The sequence below is a fragment of the Terrapene carolina genome, unplaced genomic scaffold (assembly GCF_002925995.2).
Source record: "Terrapene carolina triunguis isolate 2854851 unplaced genomic scaffold, T_m_triunguis-2.0 Scaffold21, whole genome shotgun sequence".
NCBI lineage: Eukaryota > Metazoa > Chordata > Testudines > Emydidae > Terrapene > Terrapene triunguis.
The window spans coordinates 21,821,709-21,840,044 of NW_020664372.1; the positions used below are offsets into that span (position 1 = coordinate 21,821,709).

At 43.0% G+C, this 18,336-nt stretch overlaps 1 protein-coding gene across 1 annotated transcript in view; it reads left to right on the top strand.

Moving 5' to 3' along the window:
* The first annotated feature begins 4,179 nt into the window (after positions 1 to 4,179).
* The window catches only part of RAP2A (RAP2A, member of RAS oncogene family), a 34,235-nt gene continuing 20,078 nt past the window's right edge, over positions 4,180 to 18,336 (top strand). Inside the window, exon 1 of the mRNA XM_024195745.2 lies at positions 4,180 to 4,493. Within this exon, the coding sequence (XP_024051513.1) occupies positions 4,180 to 4,493 (314 nt within the window). The remainder of the gene's footprint in view (positions 4,494 to 18,336) is intronic.

Below are 18,336 nucleotides of genomic sequence, written 5' to 3' on the forward strand. Positions count from 1 at the left end.
GGATCCTGATTCTGCCATAAACCCAGGGTAGATGGACTCGTCTGCATGCATGATGCCCCGTTTACTTTGAAGGGGCTCTGCACAGATGCAAGGGTCTACTCAACCAGAACTCATTGTAGCTGTAGGCAGTATAAAACAAAGTAGAACCGTGCCCTAACGTGTTCATAAAAGCATCTGTCTTGTGCTCTTCCTTTTAAAAAGTGTATGTGAGAGAGAAAAAACCCAATCATCTTTTCTTCCAGCAGCTTAACCTATGGATTAACCATTGTTTTTTTGGATCTAATGAGAATTACCAGTGCATTCCACAAAAAGAGTTAGGGCAATAAGTAAACATTGTTTCCTCCAACAATGTGAACTAAAGACCTATCTATGCTTCATAATAAAAAACTGCTAGTGCATGGCTCAGGGTAATCCACATTATGACAAATTTGATTGCCAGCATGGACAGAAAAATACGGTTCAGCTGTGTTTTTCCATCCTCGCTGACTAAAAAAATCTACATTATAACTGAGTGGAAAAGACTAGTTTTCTAGCACAATTCTTGTAAAGTAGATGGCCCTTTATTTTATATAACCTGTTGTACTCATATTAGAGGGAATCTTTCATCCATAGCTATGCAGTTCTTTGCTTTTATTGTTTTCTGTCACAACTTTAATTTTTAATAGTGTAATTTTTGTTGCATGAACAACAAAGCTTGTATGCAGTATGAGCCCAGAGAAATTGATAAAGACTTTGTATAAGAGGAAAAAAATAAGAACCAGATACATTATCTTAGATGAAGACAGACTGGTATAATATCTAGCAAGAAATTGTGACATTATGTTTTCAGCAGAAGCTAAAAATCAGCATTTGTTGAGAAATTGTATTGAAACATAAAACTATGTGGTTAGCCACAGACTGCAGAAACTGTCTTCTGGGTTGAAGTGTGACACTACAAACATAAACCCTAAAAGAGAAGAATAAATTGTGAGACAGACTGTAAAACTGCCCAAAATAAGTCCACACAAAACCTTTTTAGCCGTTTGGAAACTAGCCAAATCCCAGCGAGATGGCACCTGGGGATTAGATATCTTCCAACAAGTTGGAGGGGCTAATAGGGACGCTGTGCTGGGGAAGAGAGAGCCTTTCTGCCTGTATGGATGTGACAGAGATTTTTGCCTGAAGTCCTGACTGGTGCCACCTCCTCTCTGCCAGGAAAAGTCTCTTCCCCCCTCAATTTGACCCAAATTTCCCTTGCTGCTGGTTGCCAACTACTCCCTGAGACAAGGAATAAAAAGGGTGCGAGTAATGTGCATGAGCAACTGAGTCCAGTAGAACTGGCACAGAGCCCAAGAGGCTCTATATTTATTTATTTCTATAAAAGGAGAGAGAACGGAGTCCTGCTAGGGTAAGGAGAGGCTGAAGACCTAAGAACAGGTATACTCTTCATTCCCCAAGTGCAGAACACCAAGGAGAATACTTGTTCTTGCTGAGAAGACATTATGCAAATAACTGAACACTGCATGGCCAGCAATAAGTTGTTGTAACAACTGTCTTTGTTTCCCTCTCTTCTAGGGTATGCTACATTACACGTCCACCTTCCATTTGTACTAACAGTGGATTTTTGGAGAGGGCCAAATACAAAAGGGTTTCAGCGCTACTACTACCCTAACACTTGCTGGTGGGGGCTCAGCACTTTTGAAAACGAGGCCATTAAAGTGCAGACTTTTTATGCGGCCATATTGCAATGCAAACCCATGGAACACCATGGTGCTCTGATATCTGATCTCCATTAGTACATTGGCGCTCCAGCTCAACAGGCCATTGGCATCAATGCCTCATTCAGTCATTGCTGGCATAAAGGCACCAAGGCTGTTTGGAGCCACCCTCAAAATACGAGCCAGATTTGTCTACACTATTCAAGAATCGTTTGGGAAATGATAGCCAAGATTGTTAAGTACAGTTTTAGCATTACAAGTGCCAGCACTTGTAGAAGTGCCACTGCTCTTCTCAGTGACAGTGATGTTTTTGTTTCTGTTGGTCTCTTCAGACCAGAAACATATTATTTGGCCATCTGTTACACTTAGCCACCTCTCTGCTTATTGCTCCACAATGATGCATGGTCTCAAAATGGGCTGAACTACTCTGCTTCAAAGGGGCAAATCTTTCAGAGCTAGGGGAGTCCTGGCCTGTCTCATGCAAGGTAGCAGAGAGCCTCTGAATGCTATCTGAACAGAATTCGGCATATGAGGTATAAGCCACGCTTTAGCATATGGTTTAGACTACTCAATTCTGATCTGACTGGAAGCCATGACCTGAGCACTCAGACATCTGCCCATGTCCAATTCCCAGGCAGAAGATGCACTGAACATTCTCATTACCTACAGATCATTAGTTGGATATCCTTTTGCCACATGAACATCACTAGATGCATATGAGCAGTCTTCCTCCTTCTTGAGAGATTGGGGTATGACAACCTCCTAAAAGACAAAATGAGATCCTTGAAGCAAAAAGTTTCAAAGTTCAAAACTGAAGCCACAGAAGAAAGAAGGTGTGAGGAAAACAGGAATGAAAGTGCCACAGCAAAACATTGAGATGAAGCACCAGACATGTAGACATTGGAAGTACAAGAACACCTGACTACTAGGCAAGGGTTCTCCAAGGTCTCCAGAGACCAAAGACTCCCTGCTTAGCATCAACCACAAGGCATGGAGGCCTAAAAATAAAATTAACAAGGAAACAAAATTGGATTTGTCTGAAAAGTAGAGAGACAAAAGGCTACTCAAAGCTGACTAAAAGCTAGGCAGGATGAAAAGCAGAGCCTCACCTAAAGTGAGTTCATTTGCTGACGGCAGTCAAAAAGGAACTAACCAGAAGACTCTTAAGGGCAGGGCTTAAACTCCTAAATCACAAGTGGGGGGTGGGTAGGGGGAGTCTTGTGCCCACTGCTTAATTTGTAATGAAAGAGGTGCTGGGGCTCAATAAATTTTTGTACATTCCTAACTGATGCAGCAAGCCCGGAGCTACTAGGGCTATGAACTTCCAAGCCTTGAGGTGCCCGTACGAATTAAGCACTGCTTGCTCACCACCTTCAACCGCTACCGCTGACCTTGCAGATCAACAAACAAAACCCAAGAGTGAGACTCTTGCCAGAATGTTCTTCCTTTCAGGTATCGCCTTCATTTGTTCTTCCCTGCTTAGCTCTCTTCCTCCAAATGTGCGCCTCTGCTAAATCCCAAGTGGGATTTAGCCCTAACCTGTGATTAGAAACAAAGGCAAAGAAACCGTGTTTTACGCCTGCGATCCCAAGCCTGCGAACACAGACACGGTAGCGTAGCCCCCCTGCATTACAGGCGGCCGCTCACGCACAAGCCTGCAAGATCCAGGCCAGGATTGGTGTTGGCAGCCGCCTGTTAAATAACACGGACCATAGCGAGGCGAGGCGCTGCACTGCCTTTGGCTGGCTATGGTACCACACCTTCGCAACCCAGCCCCTGGCTACTTGGGCCGCCTGCAGAGCCCGGGTCAGGCGCAGGCAGCAGCGGACCCTGGAGCCGCGTGGGGCTGCTACAGCAGCCACGCGGGCCCCCGCCCGACACCTGCAAAGCCGCCTCGTGCGCGGAACTGCGCGTGCCGCGCTACCAGCGCCAAGGAGCAGCCACCATGCGCGCAGCGCAAGGAGCTTCCGTTGCGAAAACCGCCACCGCGCTTCGTGCCAGCGATCCTCTCCTGCCCTTCTCCGATTGGCTCACTCAGCCATGCGCGTGACAAACGCCTGGCCTCTGGTTGGCCGTTGGGGAAGCGCATGTCCGAAGGAGGGTTGGAGGCGGGTCGCTGTTTCCTAAGCTACAGTGGAAGAGGAGGAAGCTGGTGGCAGCCTCATGTGCGCCGCTCCCTTGCCCTGTGATTGGCGGGGCAACTTTGCTCCGGGTCACGTGGCGGCGTGGCTCGCGCTGGCTGGTTGGCGGGTTGTTTCCTTGGCGACAGAGGAATAAGGGGCGGGATCTTCGCCTCGCTGCGCCGCCGCCCGTGAGCGCGCGGCCCCACCACCGGCAGCGCCGCCCAGGAGGAGCTGTCGCGGCAGGAGCGTCCGCCGCCCGGGCGAGAGCGGGGCGGGGGCAGAGCGGGGGCGCGCCCATGGCGGGGGGGTGAGCGGCTCGCGCTGGCGGCGGCGGCGGCGGGCGGGCGCCGGGCGGGAGGATGCGCGAGTACAAGGTGGTGGTGCTGGGCTCGGGCGGGGTGGGGAAGTCGGCGCTCACGGTGCAGTTCGTCACCGGCACCTTCATCGAGAAGTACGACCCCACCATCGAGGATTTCTACCGCAAGGAGATCGAGGTGGACGCGTCGCCCTCGGTGCTGGAGATCCTGGACACGGCCGGCACCGAGCAGTTCGCCTCCATGCGGGACCTCTACATCAAGAACGGCCAGGGCTTCATCCTGGTCTACAGCCTGGTCAACCAGCAGAGCTTCCAGGACATCCGCCCCATGCGCGACCAGATCATCCGCGTCAAGAGGTGACAGCCCCCCACCCCCCGCCGCCTGGGAGCCGCCGTGCCCCCGCCCTGCAGCCGCCAGCCCGGCTTCCCTGCCCCACCCAGCCCTCCGCCAGCCTCTGCCTGCCTGGCCGGGCTGCTCCCACCCCTCGCCCCCTGCGGCTGCCCGTGGCCTGGCGGGACGGGGGCGTTAATCGGTGTCTCGCTTATTAGAAATTGCCGGGCGGGGGTTTTCTCGCCGCTGTTCCCCGTGTCCTGGAAACTCATCTCTGGTATCGGGGCCTCCAAACCCAGCCGCTTGCACTGGCCGTGGGCTGAAGCTCGGCTTGGTCCCGAGGGTGGAGGGTGGTAGCAGGGCCGGCAGGAGATGATGATTCTCCTGGGGGCTTTGTGGTACAGACAAGTTTGCAATTTTTCTGTCTGAAATGTGCCAGGCTGCTAATCCCAGTGCAGGCGAGGGACTGTCCTTAGTATAACCCTGTGGCTGTGAGGGAGGTAGCTGGTACTTGGATGTCACCCACAAAATCCTTTCTTAAAAGTACTTTACTAATCAATTAATTGGCAACGAGGGATTCTACAGTGTGTGTGCACTACATATGTGTTTAACTGAATACAAAATTTACCTCAACAGATGCCTGCATAGATTTTACTTACCTTCCCATACCACTTCAAGATAGCAGAGCACAAACCCCTTCCTCAGTACAAAAACTCTGTATTTATTTAAGAAACGCTGTGATGCCTAGGCCTCATCTACCCTGTCATTTCCATTGCATCTCCCCTGGCTGTATTGCCACCCTTGTAGCTTTTGTCATAATAGCAGTGCTTGGAGAATTAGTGTATATGGGCCATCTGTTTTAAGTTCTGGTCTGAGAATGGTTGGGTGACACTGGTTGAAATATAAGTGACCAGTGTACATTAATGCTACCACTAGTTGAGCTGCACTAATGGCAGTACAACCATCTGAAATTTTTGAGATGTCAGTGTGGATGAGGACATACCTGTGGCCAAACCATCTTATAGCTGGGTTTATTCCTGCCTGTGTAGACGAAAGTAACTGTCAAAGAACCATGTTTAAGCCTAAGTATTAACAGAGGTTAAATCATGGTTCTCCAACAGACAATTGTTTTTTCTCTCTCTCTCTCTCTCTCTCTCTCTCTCTCTCTCTCTCTTATATATTTTTTGAAGAAAACCCCTTGTAATGTAATGTAATATAATATAATAGGGCCACAACTGTATTTCCATCTTTCTTAATGTAGTCAGGGCTTAGCAACAACATTTAATCATGTAAGTATGTTTATTACATTATCTATGCAAGCTGTCATTTGAGTTTGAGGTAGAGGTAAATATTATAATGGGTGGGGGGAAATACATTTTGGAAAAACACAATTCTCATTTCAATGAAGATTTCGAAGTTCCTAGGTAATAATTCCCTGTACACGTGCTTTATAACTTGTCATAGAAGATTATTTTCTCTTCATTTCGTTTGGTGTAGTAGGGAAATTTAAAGATTGAGGGTGGAATTTTCACATGGACCAAAGTGATTTAAGAGCACAAGCCCTATTGAAAGTCAGTTAAACTTTATCTGCATTATGCCATTCACTGTTTCCCCACTTAAGGATTTTTTTAATTTAAATAATTAGCTATTATGGGCTATCACATTTATTAAATTCCTATCAGATTTGCTTAGCTAATCGGTCAAAAACTGATCTTACCGTCAGATCCCAAATTCAGTTGGGATCAGAAAATTTAACTGACACTTCTGCAGCTTACATTATAACCTGTAACAGATTCTGCAATCAGACCTAAATGTACAATTTGTGGATAGCTGAAGCAGAATAGAATCCAGCTTGAACTTCCTTAGTTGACTTCAGTCAGCACTGCTACCAGTAGATCCACACATGCGTCTCCTTTTTTTCTGTTGCCGTCTACTCTTACATCTTCTATTAATGTAACTCTTTCACATTTGTAATAGGTGCACTGTGGGATAGTTGTATGAGCAAGATGTCAGAATAATACAGTGCTTTACAGAAATTAAAACTAATGCAGGTCTGCAGCTGCTAATGGAAATACTTTGCCAATCATGCAACTTTAAATGGGGACTTGATCTGTGGTTAATAAGGAGGGACACCAACTTTAAATAAAGGCATTTTGTTAAAAAATGCTAGCTAAAAGTAATTTTGGTTACTACTGTACTAACCATTAGTCTCCATGCCAACTTCTGCAGTTTTATGATCCTTTAAAAAATTTTTCATTTAAGTATTTTAACCTTTTTAGGTTTAGTAATCTTAAGTATAGACTTGTAACCATAGTAAGTTTAAAAAAAAATCAGAAGTCATTAAATTTAATGTTGAAAGTGACATAAGCTAAACCAAAAAAGACACTGGAATAAGAGCGTACACACAGAGATTATAGTGATATAATTATACCGGTACAGTTGTGGTGGTGAATTTCCCCATGTACACAAGCCCATAACCTCAGTCCTGTTTACAAGGGTTAGGGTTTTATGTCCTGACCCTGCAAACACTTGCACGTGTGCTGAATGATGGGAAACTTTGTGTGTGCAAGAAATATTAGACTTTGTGTGGGCACAGCTTCCAATGGCCCTTGATGGATTCTGTGTTAGTGAGCAAAGAGAAGCAAATACTACCTTTTTGTCATTGGGTAGGAGATACAAAAATGTTAAGAATGCTTACATTTATACTATTGCACTGAGAATTTTTCGCCACAAAATGGGTGGGCAAGCTTGGAAACATAATTAACTGTGTGTTGTTTACATTACGTAAATAATCCACTTAATTTCAGAAGGAGCTGGATTGTTGTCTGAAGAAATTTACTTGTTTGGACAAGGCTAAGCTGCTAGACCAGTGCTACCAAGAGTCAGGAGTGAGGTAAAAGCACAGCAGTTTTCAATGAAACAAAGATTGAAAGTGACACACCCAATAGGTTTTCAAGAAAATAAACTAGGTTAACGAAAAAGAGCTAGTGAGTGCACAAGCCAAGAAATGTTCCTTTTGTTGAGAGGGATTAGATAAATTCTAACATTAGTAGCTGAAATATCACTTGCATGATTCAAAAGCATTTACAGCGAAAGTGTTAAAATGCAGCCCCCACAGTTTATATATGTTCCTATGCTGCAGTGTGTACCCGTGTTCTGGCTAGACTGTGCCCACATACATGCTAGCCAAGCCTGCCTCTGGGTGTCCACAGTGCACAGCCTCTCACAACCCTTGCCCTATAGCCATGTTCACACAGACGTTGCAGTTATGTGGATCTGATGCTATGGTTTCTCGACACGTATCCCAGATTTCTTAACGCCTCGCTATTTGGAGCTACTCTAGGAGTCAGTGTGTGATATATTTTCTGTCCTTCCTGGGCCTCTGTGCAGAAGTGATTTTAGCCCATCAACTTATTTAGTTGAAGCACTTCCAGCTCTGCACACTTCTCACTTCTGTCTGTTCCAGCTGAGGCCATGTCATGCATCCAGTCAGGCTGCATTTGATTTAAATCATGATTTAAATCACTAGTCAGGAAGACTCGATTTAATCAAGGATTTCTACATAAAAGTGCATTCTTTTTGGTTGTTATAACCTTAATACATATTCTTCACAACTCAGAGATAGATGTAGGTTTCATTTTTAGAAGGTACACACTATACATTTTTAAACTGATTTATTTTGAAAACTTTTCAGATTAGTTTTACAGATATATCAGAAAATGAATGATTGTTTGGTTATTTCATTTACCTCACCAGACAGACGTTTAAATTGTTTTATTTAAACTAAAACAACACTTATGTATTCGGGATTTTTTTCTTCAACAGCAAAAATATAATATTATAACAAAACAAGCATATGAATATTTTAATTTAGCTAAACATTCAAGTTTTTTAAAATCAGGTTTGTTTTTGTTAAAATTGTGTTTAAAATAGTTTAAATGAAATATTAAAAAAAATAAAAAAATTGACTACGTTAGCCAGGTCAACACGAGAAACTTAAAATATTGGCTTCTGCAGCTAACTCAGTCATCTTTACCTTCATTTTCCTGTTTGTTCATAATCTGGAAAAGGAAAAACAAGCTTTCGTGCTTTTTCAGGTCCCAAACGATTTCTCAATTTGGAATGAATTAGTCCAAAGGAAGAAAATATTCTTTCTACACCGGTAGAAGAAGCTACTGCTGTTAAAAGTGAGATTATCACTTCAACAGTTTGAATCCAAGTGCTTAAGTGACTTCCACCAGTTCACTGGTGTGACTTTCTTTAAAACATCATCAGCAAACCTATATTTCTTGAATGGTTCACCCTTAGCTCTGAAGTTTATTATAGTTAGCATTATGGAGGGATGATTGCTGGATGTCAATGTCATAGTCAACTCCTCTTCTTCAGCAGTTAAGGTTTGACCTTGGTACCGAGTATTGAGAATATTTGCAAGAAAATGAACTGGAGATAGTGCTTGTCTCATTGTTTTTTTTTTTTAATGCTTGTAATTTAACTCTGTCATTGCATATTTCTCTTTTTAAGATCTCACTCAGTTCCTTTCAGATTTCAACAGCGTCCGCAGTAAAACAGCTATTTCCCTTCATTTTGTTCAAGGCTATAGAAATAGGCTTCAGGATACTCAGCATGTGTTCAACATTTCTCTTAAGCCCAATGTTGAGAATTTTGGCTGTGACAGGGCCATCTATTTTTTCACGATTTTGTTCACAAACTGTTGTCAGATTAGGCCAGTTCTTGATATAGTGCTCAAAACAGTCCACTGCTGAGTTCCGTCGCACATCTTGTGGGAGAGTTAGCTTGGTTCCTCCCACTTTTTTCAGAACAGCTGCTGCAAAGTGGTTGTTTCGGAAGTATTTTGCAGTTTCAACAACATTAGCCTTTATTTCTGGAACACTGAAGTCTTTGGCAAGGAGGTGCATCAAATGAGCACAGCAACCGTATGTTATTAGCTTGGGACTCTCTTCTAAATAATTTCTTCTCATCTTGGATACATTTGCAGCATTGTCTGTGACCAAGCTGTATACTAGACATTTAAATTTTTTTCCACAATTTGTTATAGCTTTTATTGCTACTTCTTGTAAGTATTCGACTGTGTGCATTTCCTGATGTATCAGTTGTTTCTATAAGGAAGATATTCCTTTCTTCTATTGTCACACAAGCACATACAACAGGATCATTGTGGACATTGCTCCACCCATCAAGACTCGGGTTAACAATTTTACCCTCTAGACTTTTTGCACACTACTTAATTTCTCTTTCATACACTTTATCCAGCAATTTGCCTGCGACATCTGCTCTGTTGGGTGGACTGTATCCTGGTCTTAATGACTGAACCATGTTAATGAAGTATGGATTCTCAGTCATATGTAATCTGCTGGTTCTTACAACAAACTTATCTATGGTTGTTTCTGGATGATGGAGGGTTTTTTTTTCTTTTTGCTACAGGTGATATACTGTGGCTATGTGACATACATGATGTGACTGAAACACTATCATTGGCAGATAACTCTGAAACTATATCCACCTTCAAGATCGCCATCATTTTCTAATCTTCAGAATCCTCTATGTTGAGGATGGATTCTCCTAAACAAAATAAGTCAATGCAGTTATTTAATTATTATTACCATACTGCTCATTTTGTATTACTCATTGCATTCACTGACACTCAGTACTACTTTAAAGGTGAAATTGTAAAAGGAAGATCTGCCTATTTCAGCTATTTATTTTTTATATCAACTGCATCTAAAATGATAGTACCATAGAGTAACAACTATATTTTTTGCTCAAACATGAGAATTCAAGAATAGTCCATAAAGAAGACAGGCAGTCCTTAAGAAAGAAGTATGAAATAAAAAAGTTTACCAACCTGCCTGAAGATCCTGCATGTTAAGACATGTTCCTTTCATCATCTTCAATGCAGCTTCCTCCTGAGAAGGAACACTTCTCATGATGTTGTTTCATTTGGGCAACCAGGCCTTGCATTTCTTTGTTGCACTGTTTGCATTTTGCATACATGCCTGTCTTACCCCCAGGTAGAGGAACTTCATTAAAATATTCCCAAAGTGGGTCTCTTTTACGACCTGCTGCCATTATAGGTTTTCATTTCTAGTGAGAGAATGGTAATCTAGATCTCAAATCAATGAAGGCTACACTCAAAAAGACTTCAAGACTTCTGGAATATGCTGCTCTCAAACAGTTTCACTTTTGTTTCTACTGCCTGTCCCTCCCTTGTCACATTTATCTCCAGACTTCTCCTTGTCCAGATCTATTCCGCCCCCAACGATCTTCTATTCATTGAACTGAACTTTGCACTTTTAGAGAGAGGTAAGGGATTGACTCTGTGTACACAAATTTGCAGAGGGACAATAGGGTTGAGGTCTGTTATTTCTCACCTCTATATATTTATTTAACTTTCTTGTTAACAGCAAAAATGCTTTCATCTCTGGAGACACAAATCCACAGTTTGAGAACTGCAAAACTAAGCATCTCTGATGGTATCTTCTAGACTGAGCACTGAGTCCCACTGGGTAGATAGAAAGATTAACCTAAATAATCTATACAGTTGCCTCTGGAACCGCATAAGATTGGGTCCCTAATCCATGAACTATTGGAACTTGTTTACAAAACTTTTCTTAAACATTACAGGAATATATTGTCTCATACTATAGAATTAGAATTTTTATAATCCGTATTCCATGATACATTATAGCTCAGAAGATATCTCATCTTAATTAAAACTATCTTTAGTTTTGCTTTTTGAGGAAAAAACCTATTAATCAAAATTTTTTTTTTTAAAAATCTGATTTTTTTTTTTTTTTTGTATTTTAATTTTTTAATCCACCCTGGAGCCAGTGTTGGTGGAAGAGCTTGCCCCTACTTGTGGCTGAACTGTCCATGCAGCAGGGAAGAGGTTCTACCAAATGATAGATGGCATTTCAGCAGCAGTTTCTGAATGGTGGAGGATACCGGACATGGAGGGGAACTCATTCATGGCAGTCTGGAGACACCTGTCCCTTGCTGCAATCGCTGCAGATTCCTCATGTGTCGACCGATCCTGTTGTACAAGACAATTAGCATAGCATGGTGGGATCACTTCGTTATGCAGACCTGAGACAACCACCAGTGGCTTCAGAACTTGTGCATGTGGAAGCAGACCTTCTTAGAACCATATAGGGAGCTTGCCCTGACCCTTCGGCGCTAGGATATGCAAATGAGGGAGGCCATACCTGGGACTTCATCCCTGTTCAGAAGCATGTTGTGCAAGGCTGTGGGCTCTGCCCTGTGCTTGGGGCAGTGATGAGCACCCATTCAAACTCCTTGTAATAAGGACAGATAGAGGGTGAGTTGCTGGACCTGCGGGCACCATTCTTAGCGTTGCAGTAGAGGGTCTTAAGGTGTCTTGATGCACTCCCTGCAGTGCACACCAGTCCAGTTGATCCCTCTCCTCCACCAGCTTCTCTGAGAGGATCTCAAGGAATTGTGGATTTTGGGTGCCTCTCCTGAACTTAAATGTTAACAAGAACCCTGGAGTGCAGCTCTGGGTAACTAGCAGTACACTGAATACGCATCTTGTAATGCTGTTTGGCAGAGCTATGTGGAAAATAGAACAGGCTGTGTTTGAATTAAGGGTTAAATGCAGAGCAGGGGTATATTGACTGGCAGGTAGCTTTTGGTGCAGAGGGGTGAGCAGGAAGTGAGTAGATAGGACTCGGGCAAAGGAGGTGAGTGGGAAGTGAGCAGGTAGAAGGACTGGAACAAACAGGCCCCGAACAAACAGGCCCCAGGAATTGTGGGATATAGCTCTGTGGGAGTTTGTGTCAATGTGGAAGTGATACTTAACCACATGCTCTTTCGCAGTTGTATTGTCTTAAATTTCTTTGGTCTTGTCTAGACACGCAAATTGCACTGGTTTTTACAATATTTCCATTAAATCTGTGCAAATCCAATGTGGACACTCTTAAATCAGTTTACACCTGGCTTATGCAGACTGACTTAAAACAACATAAGTCAGATGCACATCAGTTTAAAAGTGCCCTCATTAGGAATTTACATCAGTTTACCTCAAATCAGTTTTTTAAATGATTTCGCTAACACCAGTGCAACTTTTGTGTGAAGACAAGGCCTCAATCAGTTCAGTTGTCCTAATAATTGGAGGAAGCTCAAGTTAAAATATTACCAGCTAATATGATTTTAAATGTGTAATTCTGTACCTTAAAGACATGCTCACAGAACTGGTTACATGGTGGTATAGTATGGTGTGATAACCAATTCATCTTTTAACTTCTCCATGGAGCCAAAAGGGGTATGACATAATACTCTTTTTCACCCAAAAAAAAAAAAAAAAATAGACTAAAGATGTGCTGAATTGCCGTGGTATAAATAGTAATTCATGCAGGGACTGTATCAATCTATTTCAGATTTCTGGAAAGAAATCTGTACTCTAGGAACTGTATCCAGAGTGCTGGAACTAAATTATACTGCTATGAGGGAAAGCATCTCAACAGAGCATTTTCCCTCTGTAAAGTTTTTATTAACCATGTGGGAGATGTTTTAATAACTTGAAGGACATTCAGCTTTGTTCTGAGGTGACTAAGATAACACAAGACTCTCTGGATATGTCTACACTGCAGTTGGGAGTGAGCCTCCCCGCCTGGATGGTCAGACTCATGCTAGCTGGGCTTGAGCAAGTGTGCTAGAAGTAGTGTGGATATTACAACTCTGGCAGAAAGACAGACTAGCCACCCAAGCTCGGACACGGTGCGCCAGGTGGGCTTGAGAACCCCAGTCACTGCCCGAGCTGCAATGTCTGCGTTGCTGTTTTTCGTATGCCACCTCGAGCCCTTCTAGTGTGAGTCTGTCTGCCTTGGCTAGGAGGCTCACTCTGAGCTGCAGTGTACGCATAGCTGCTACTATTTTAGACAAGAAGCTCTTCCTTTTCTGCCGAGGCATAAAAACCAAATGATATGCCTCCAGACTCCTGCATGGGTGTTGATGGGGAGCAAAACTTCTGCAAGCTTGAATGACTCTTAAACCATTATTTTTATTTTTTTTTTCTAGATTTTAGGTGTCCTAAAGCTAGTGTCATTGCAAAGGGGCTGATTCTTTATAAAAAAAAAAAAAAAAAAGGCAAAGCAACCCCTGAAATGCAGTACTTTCTCTATATAGCATCTAGTTCTGCAATCCAGCGAGTGGACACCAAGTTCCCAGGGGTGAACATGGTAACTCAGGCTTGCATATATTTGCGAGGGAATCTGTGTAAATACTCTTAGAGCAGAGATACCTGCCAAAAAAGGAGAGATGTCATCTCCATGTTGAAAAGAAAGAGTATTCAGGTTATTCTAAATAGTTCTAATTTAATGATGTGACACCGCAGTTCCTAAATTATAATCCTTTATAAGACAGGTGTTGCTGCTAAGTAGGTTTTGAATTAATGGTCGGGTCTGTGCTTAAAGATTGTAAAAGTGTAATTTTAATGAGCTAGAGAAAATCCTATTACAGCAGTTTTAAATGAGTTTTGTAGTGGGAGTGACTTTTTCGGTGTGTATAACTTGGTTAAAGGAGCATGAGAACATTTTCACTTTGAAGTTTGAAATGGTCTTACAATACAGTCTGCTGGCCTTTCATGTAATTAGTTTTTAAACAAGCTTATGCATTTGAATATTTGTTTCTAGAGAACACTTTTTTTGTATTTTGCCTATTAACCAATATTTTTCCTTTAGTTTATCCCAGTGTATTCAAGCCATAAAATAATGACAAAAATAGTTGTTAATTTAAGCATTGAGCTTTAGTTAATTCTGTTAAATCTGGCCAGTTCACACCAGTTTGTGGAAGGGACTCCTGTCCGGGAGTGTGCGAGCCGCTTGCACACACTAATGTGACCAGGGACAGATACCGGTGAGCCTGATGCCCGCCCTAGTGGGTAGGGCTGGGGGCGGTACAGCCCTAGGAAGGAATTACTTGGGCTGGCTGCTGGCTCCTGCGAGCGGCAGCCCACCATGTTGCTGCTTTTGCTCCTGCAGTTCCTGGTAGAGCCCTGCAGCTCCATGGATATCCACTTTATATCTGAAGATATATGCATCCGTGGATATAAATTTTGTATCCATGGAGGGCTCTAATTATGGCATGTTTTTCGGCTATTAGTTGTGTAAATATGATTAACTGCAGAACAAACTAATGTAAACTGAGAATTTACCACTCTAGTGACAACTACATAGCATTTGTTTTTAAATTCATTTAATAGAAAGGTTTGATATTGTAACAACATTAGCTGTACATTTGGAAATTTATCAGCGTGTCAAAGACCTTCTCCTGCCTCCACTGTAGGCTTGACATCTCACATCCAAAACTGGAATAGTATACAAGCCTGTTTGGTGACAGTGGGAGGAGAAAGGTAACCAATGAGCCTTGGTCTTGCCTTGCCTTGGATGCTTTTTGAAATATTGCATCCAAAACCTTGTGTGTAAAAGGACACGTTTTTGCAGTAGACTTCTTGTAGTGAGAAAGAGTCTCTCAAATAATACCACATATACCACTTGGGTGGGCATGGTATTTAATATGGAGATAGAAGGAAATGCATGGCAGGGCCACTCTGTCACAGTTGTATTGGATGCTGCATTGCAGCATTGCAGCATTGCATTGAAATAAAGTAGTCAAGCATGATTCATAGACTTGTAGATGAAGAATGTGTAAGGAAGGTTAAACTAAATTGCTTTAGAAAAGTATCTAAAAACACTCTTCTTTCCAAAATGTTGAGTTCATATACGGTGCAATGTCCAAAATGCATATGAAGCCAGAATAGTTGTGCTTTGTTATGGCCTGCTAAAGGAATTATGGGTAGGGAAGAGGAGGAAGAAATTAACCATCAGTCTAAAGGTAGGCTTTGCAAACATTAAGGGGCCTTGCAGCTGCCTCTCCAGCCTAGGCAGCTGGACTGAAATAGTAAGTATAACTCTTCTTTTCCCCTATGTTGTTGTTGTTTGCTCTTGGATTGACATGAGCACTAATCCAGTGGTTTACCCCCATCCTAATTCTCCCCTTCATGCTGGCAAATGTCATGTTGGTGTGTAGCCCACAGCTGGGTGCAGCTGCTTTGTGTAAAGAAGTTTATAAAAGAAACCTGAAGGACTGTAGCAGCTCACAGCCTCTGCTGAGGGTGGCTCTGATTTAACATTTGATTTCCCTTCTGTGACTGAAGCCCAGTTGACAAGTACTCTGGGCTGTCTATCTATAGTATAGTATAGTACTCTGGGCTATCTATCTATAATGCCTCACGGAGTACCTCGCAACACTCCTGTGAGATAAGGAAGTACTATAATCCCTGTTTTACAGATGGGGAAACTGAAGCACAGACCATGCAGTGCCATCTACCAGAACTCAACCATGTTCTGCAGACTCTGGATAATACAGGGTACTGGAACACGTGATGCTATTTCCCCTGCTGTAGCTGTGTTCCTTGAGCCCACTCCCTAGCCCCACCACAGGGTGGTAACACCACCACGTAGGAGCCCAGCATAATCGAACCATCCAGCGTGCTTGGCAACTTGCTGACACTCAACCACAGAAAGACAAGAAGTAAAGAAAAAGCATTCACTCACCAGTATATAGGAGCCCCCCCCCCATTCTTGTGTGCTAATCACCCCCTCCACTGCGCTGTATTGAATTTCAGACTGTTTCAGTTTAAATCAGTTTTTCAGGTTTTTACAATCCCTGTTTGGTTTACTTTTGGCTGTTATGTATTGGCATAACTTAAGCAATAAAAGCCATTTAGTCATAAAGAATCTGCACTGCATGCTTGATACACAAACACATTTTCATAGGTTGTCAGTTCTTACAAAAGTATAAAGGCACAGACAAGATACAGAGTGCAGCAACATGGCACTTCTGTCACACACAAAAACAATTCCAGTACTCAGAATACAAAGAGACACACCAATGCAGTTAACCGCTGCACATTTTCAGACCCCAGATTCAAACACCGAACAAAAAGCAATCCTGACAGCATTGCCCTGGTGGCTTACAGTTTCTGGTGGACACCTTGATTGCTGCTCATACTGCTGAGCAAGTCTCTGTACCTCAGCCTCTCTCCTATTGTCAAAACTTTCCCCCTGACTCTCATCAGTGTTGTACAAAATACAACACACACCTATTATCCAAGGCAAGTTTTGTTCTAGACATAAGACAACCCTATCTAGTTTTGAGATGCTCAACTACATGCTCCACTGTCATTCTGCAACTATGGAGGAAATAGTTAAACAGTTCCCTTCTTCATCCTATAAATGGCTTCATTAGCTGGGGAAGCAGAGGATAAGCTGGGTCTTCCAGGATGATCAGAGCAATCTACACCATTGATGTCCATAGTGATCCTGGGGGCAAACTCCATTATTCATTAAATTAAGCAGGTGTGAATTCCGAACGATCCAGGCGTGGTGGACCTTTCCAGATCACCTGGCATTTATGTTTGTAAACCTACTTCAGTGGTCAACCAGACCGAGGAGCACCTGGAGAAATACCCCTTTCTGCTTATGAACTCCAAGGCCTGATGAGAGAGGCAACTGATAGGCGCACAAGGGTTCCATCAGTTGCCCAGTACCGTTCAGGAGCCCCCTACATCCCATGCCATCAATAATCTGAGCATTACCAAGCTTTATAACCCAGTTCACCAGTACCTTGGTTCACTTTCACCAGTATGGCAGCACAGAGCTGCATGACAGTGGCCCACACAGTCAGTCTCTGCATACTGAATTGGTTGGCAGTGGGCTGGTAACAGTTGTGGGTGGTCAGCTTCTAGATAGCAATGATGAACTGCTTCTCAGTGGTTATGCGACATTGCATGCTGGTGCGCTGTCACTGCAGCATCAGGGTCAGTTCAGCACAAATTTCAAAGAAAGCTGCCTTTGCCATCCTGAAAGTCTCTCGCAACTGCTGGTCTGTGCAGATCTGCAGAACAATCCTCTTACATCAATCAATTCTGGTTTCCTGAGCCCAGAAACAATTCTGCATTATGTGAAGCTGCTTCAAGAAGATCTCACATAGTAACAATTCTTTGGTGGTGGTGTCCTCATTCATCTGCAGCTGGAGAAGCCACTATTGTAGCCACATCTGCTTGGTGCTGCAGCAGTCAGTCTGAAACAAGCCACTCAATGCTGAGAGCTCTTATAAAGCACAAATAGTCTGGACATCTGTAGCTGCTAGCATGGGGTGCGTAGCAGTCTTGCACCCATATTGGCCGACAGCAATTCAAAAATGGTGCTAGCCCACCCAGAAATAGAGGAAGGATGGGATAGAGAAGGAGTGGAATCATGGGATTTTTTTGGTGTTTGACACCCTTCCCCCAATCCCGAAACTCCCCTGGCTTCTGCTATGCATTCCCATAGTACTCCATTGAGAAAAATCCCAGAATGCACATAGCAGAGCAAAGGACCATGGAATACCTGCCTGATACGCTGAATGTTCAGTGCACTCCAAGCTCCCACTGTATGTACACAATGATGCAAATGGAAAGAGGATATTGTTGTCCCATTTGCATGCTTAGTGTGGCTTACATGCTGCATATCAACTCGGTGTGAGCTAAGGCTCCCATTTAGATAAGCCCTGAGTGACTTGCTGTAGGTCACACGAAGGCTGGGGCAAAGCAGGGAATCAAACCTAGATCTCCATGTCCTCGGTTAATACCCTAGTAATTGGACCACTCTTCCTCTCTTGTGGGTTCTGTGCTCTAGTGAGGTTATGGGCTAACATTTGAGCCTAAGTGAGCATGATTATAAAAATTAAAAGGAATTTGAAAAATGTACTTGAGACTTTTTGAAAAATGTAACTAAAAAACAAAAATGTTGAATTTTTAGGTGGTCTTCTGCGGCTTGTAAATTTGGTAGG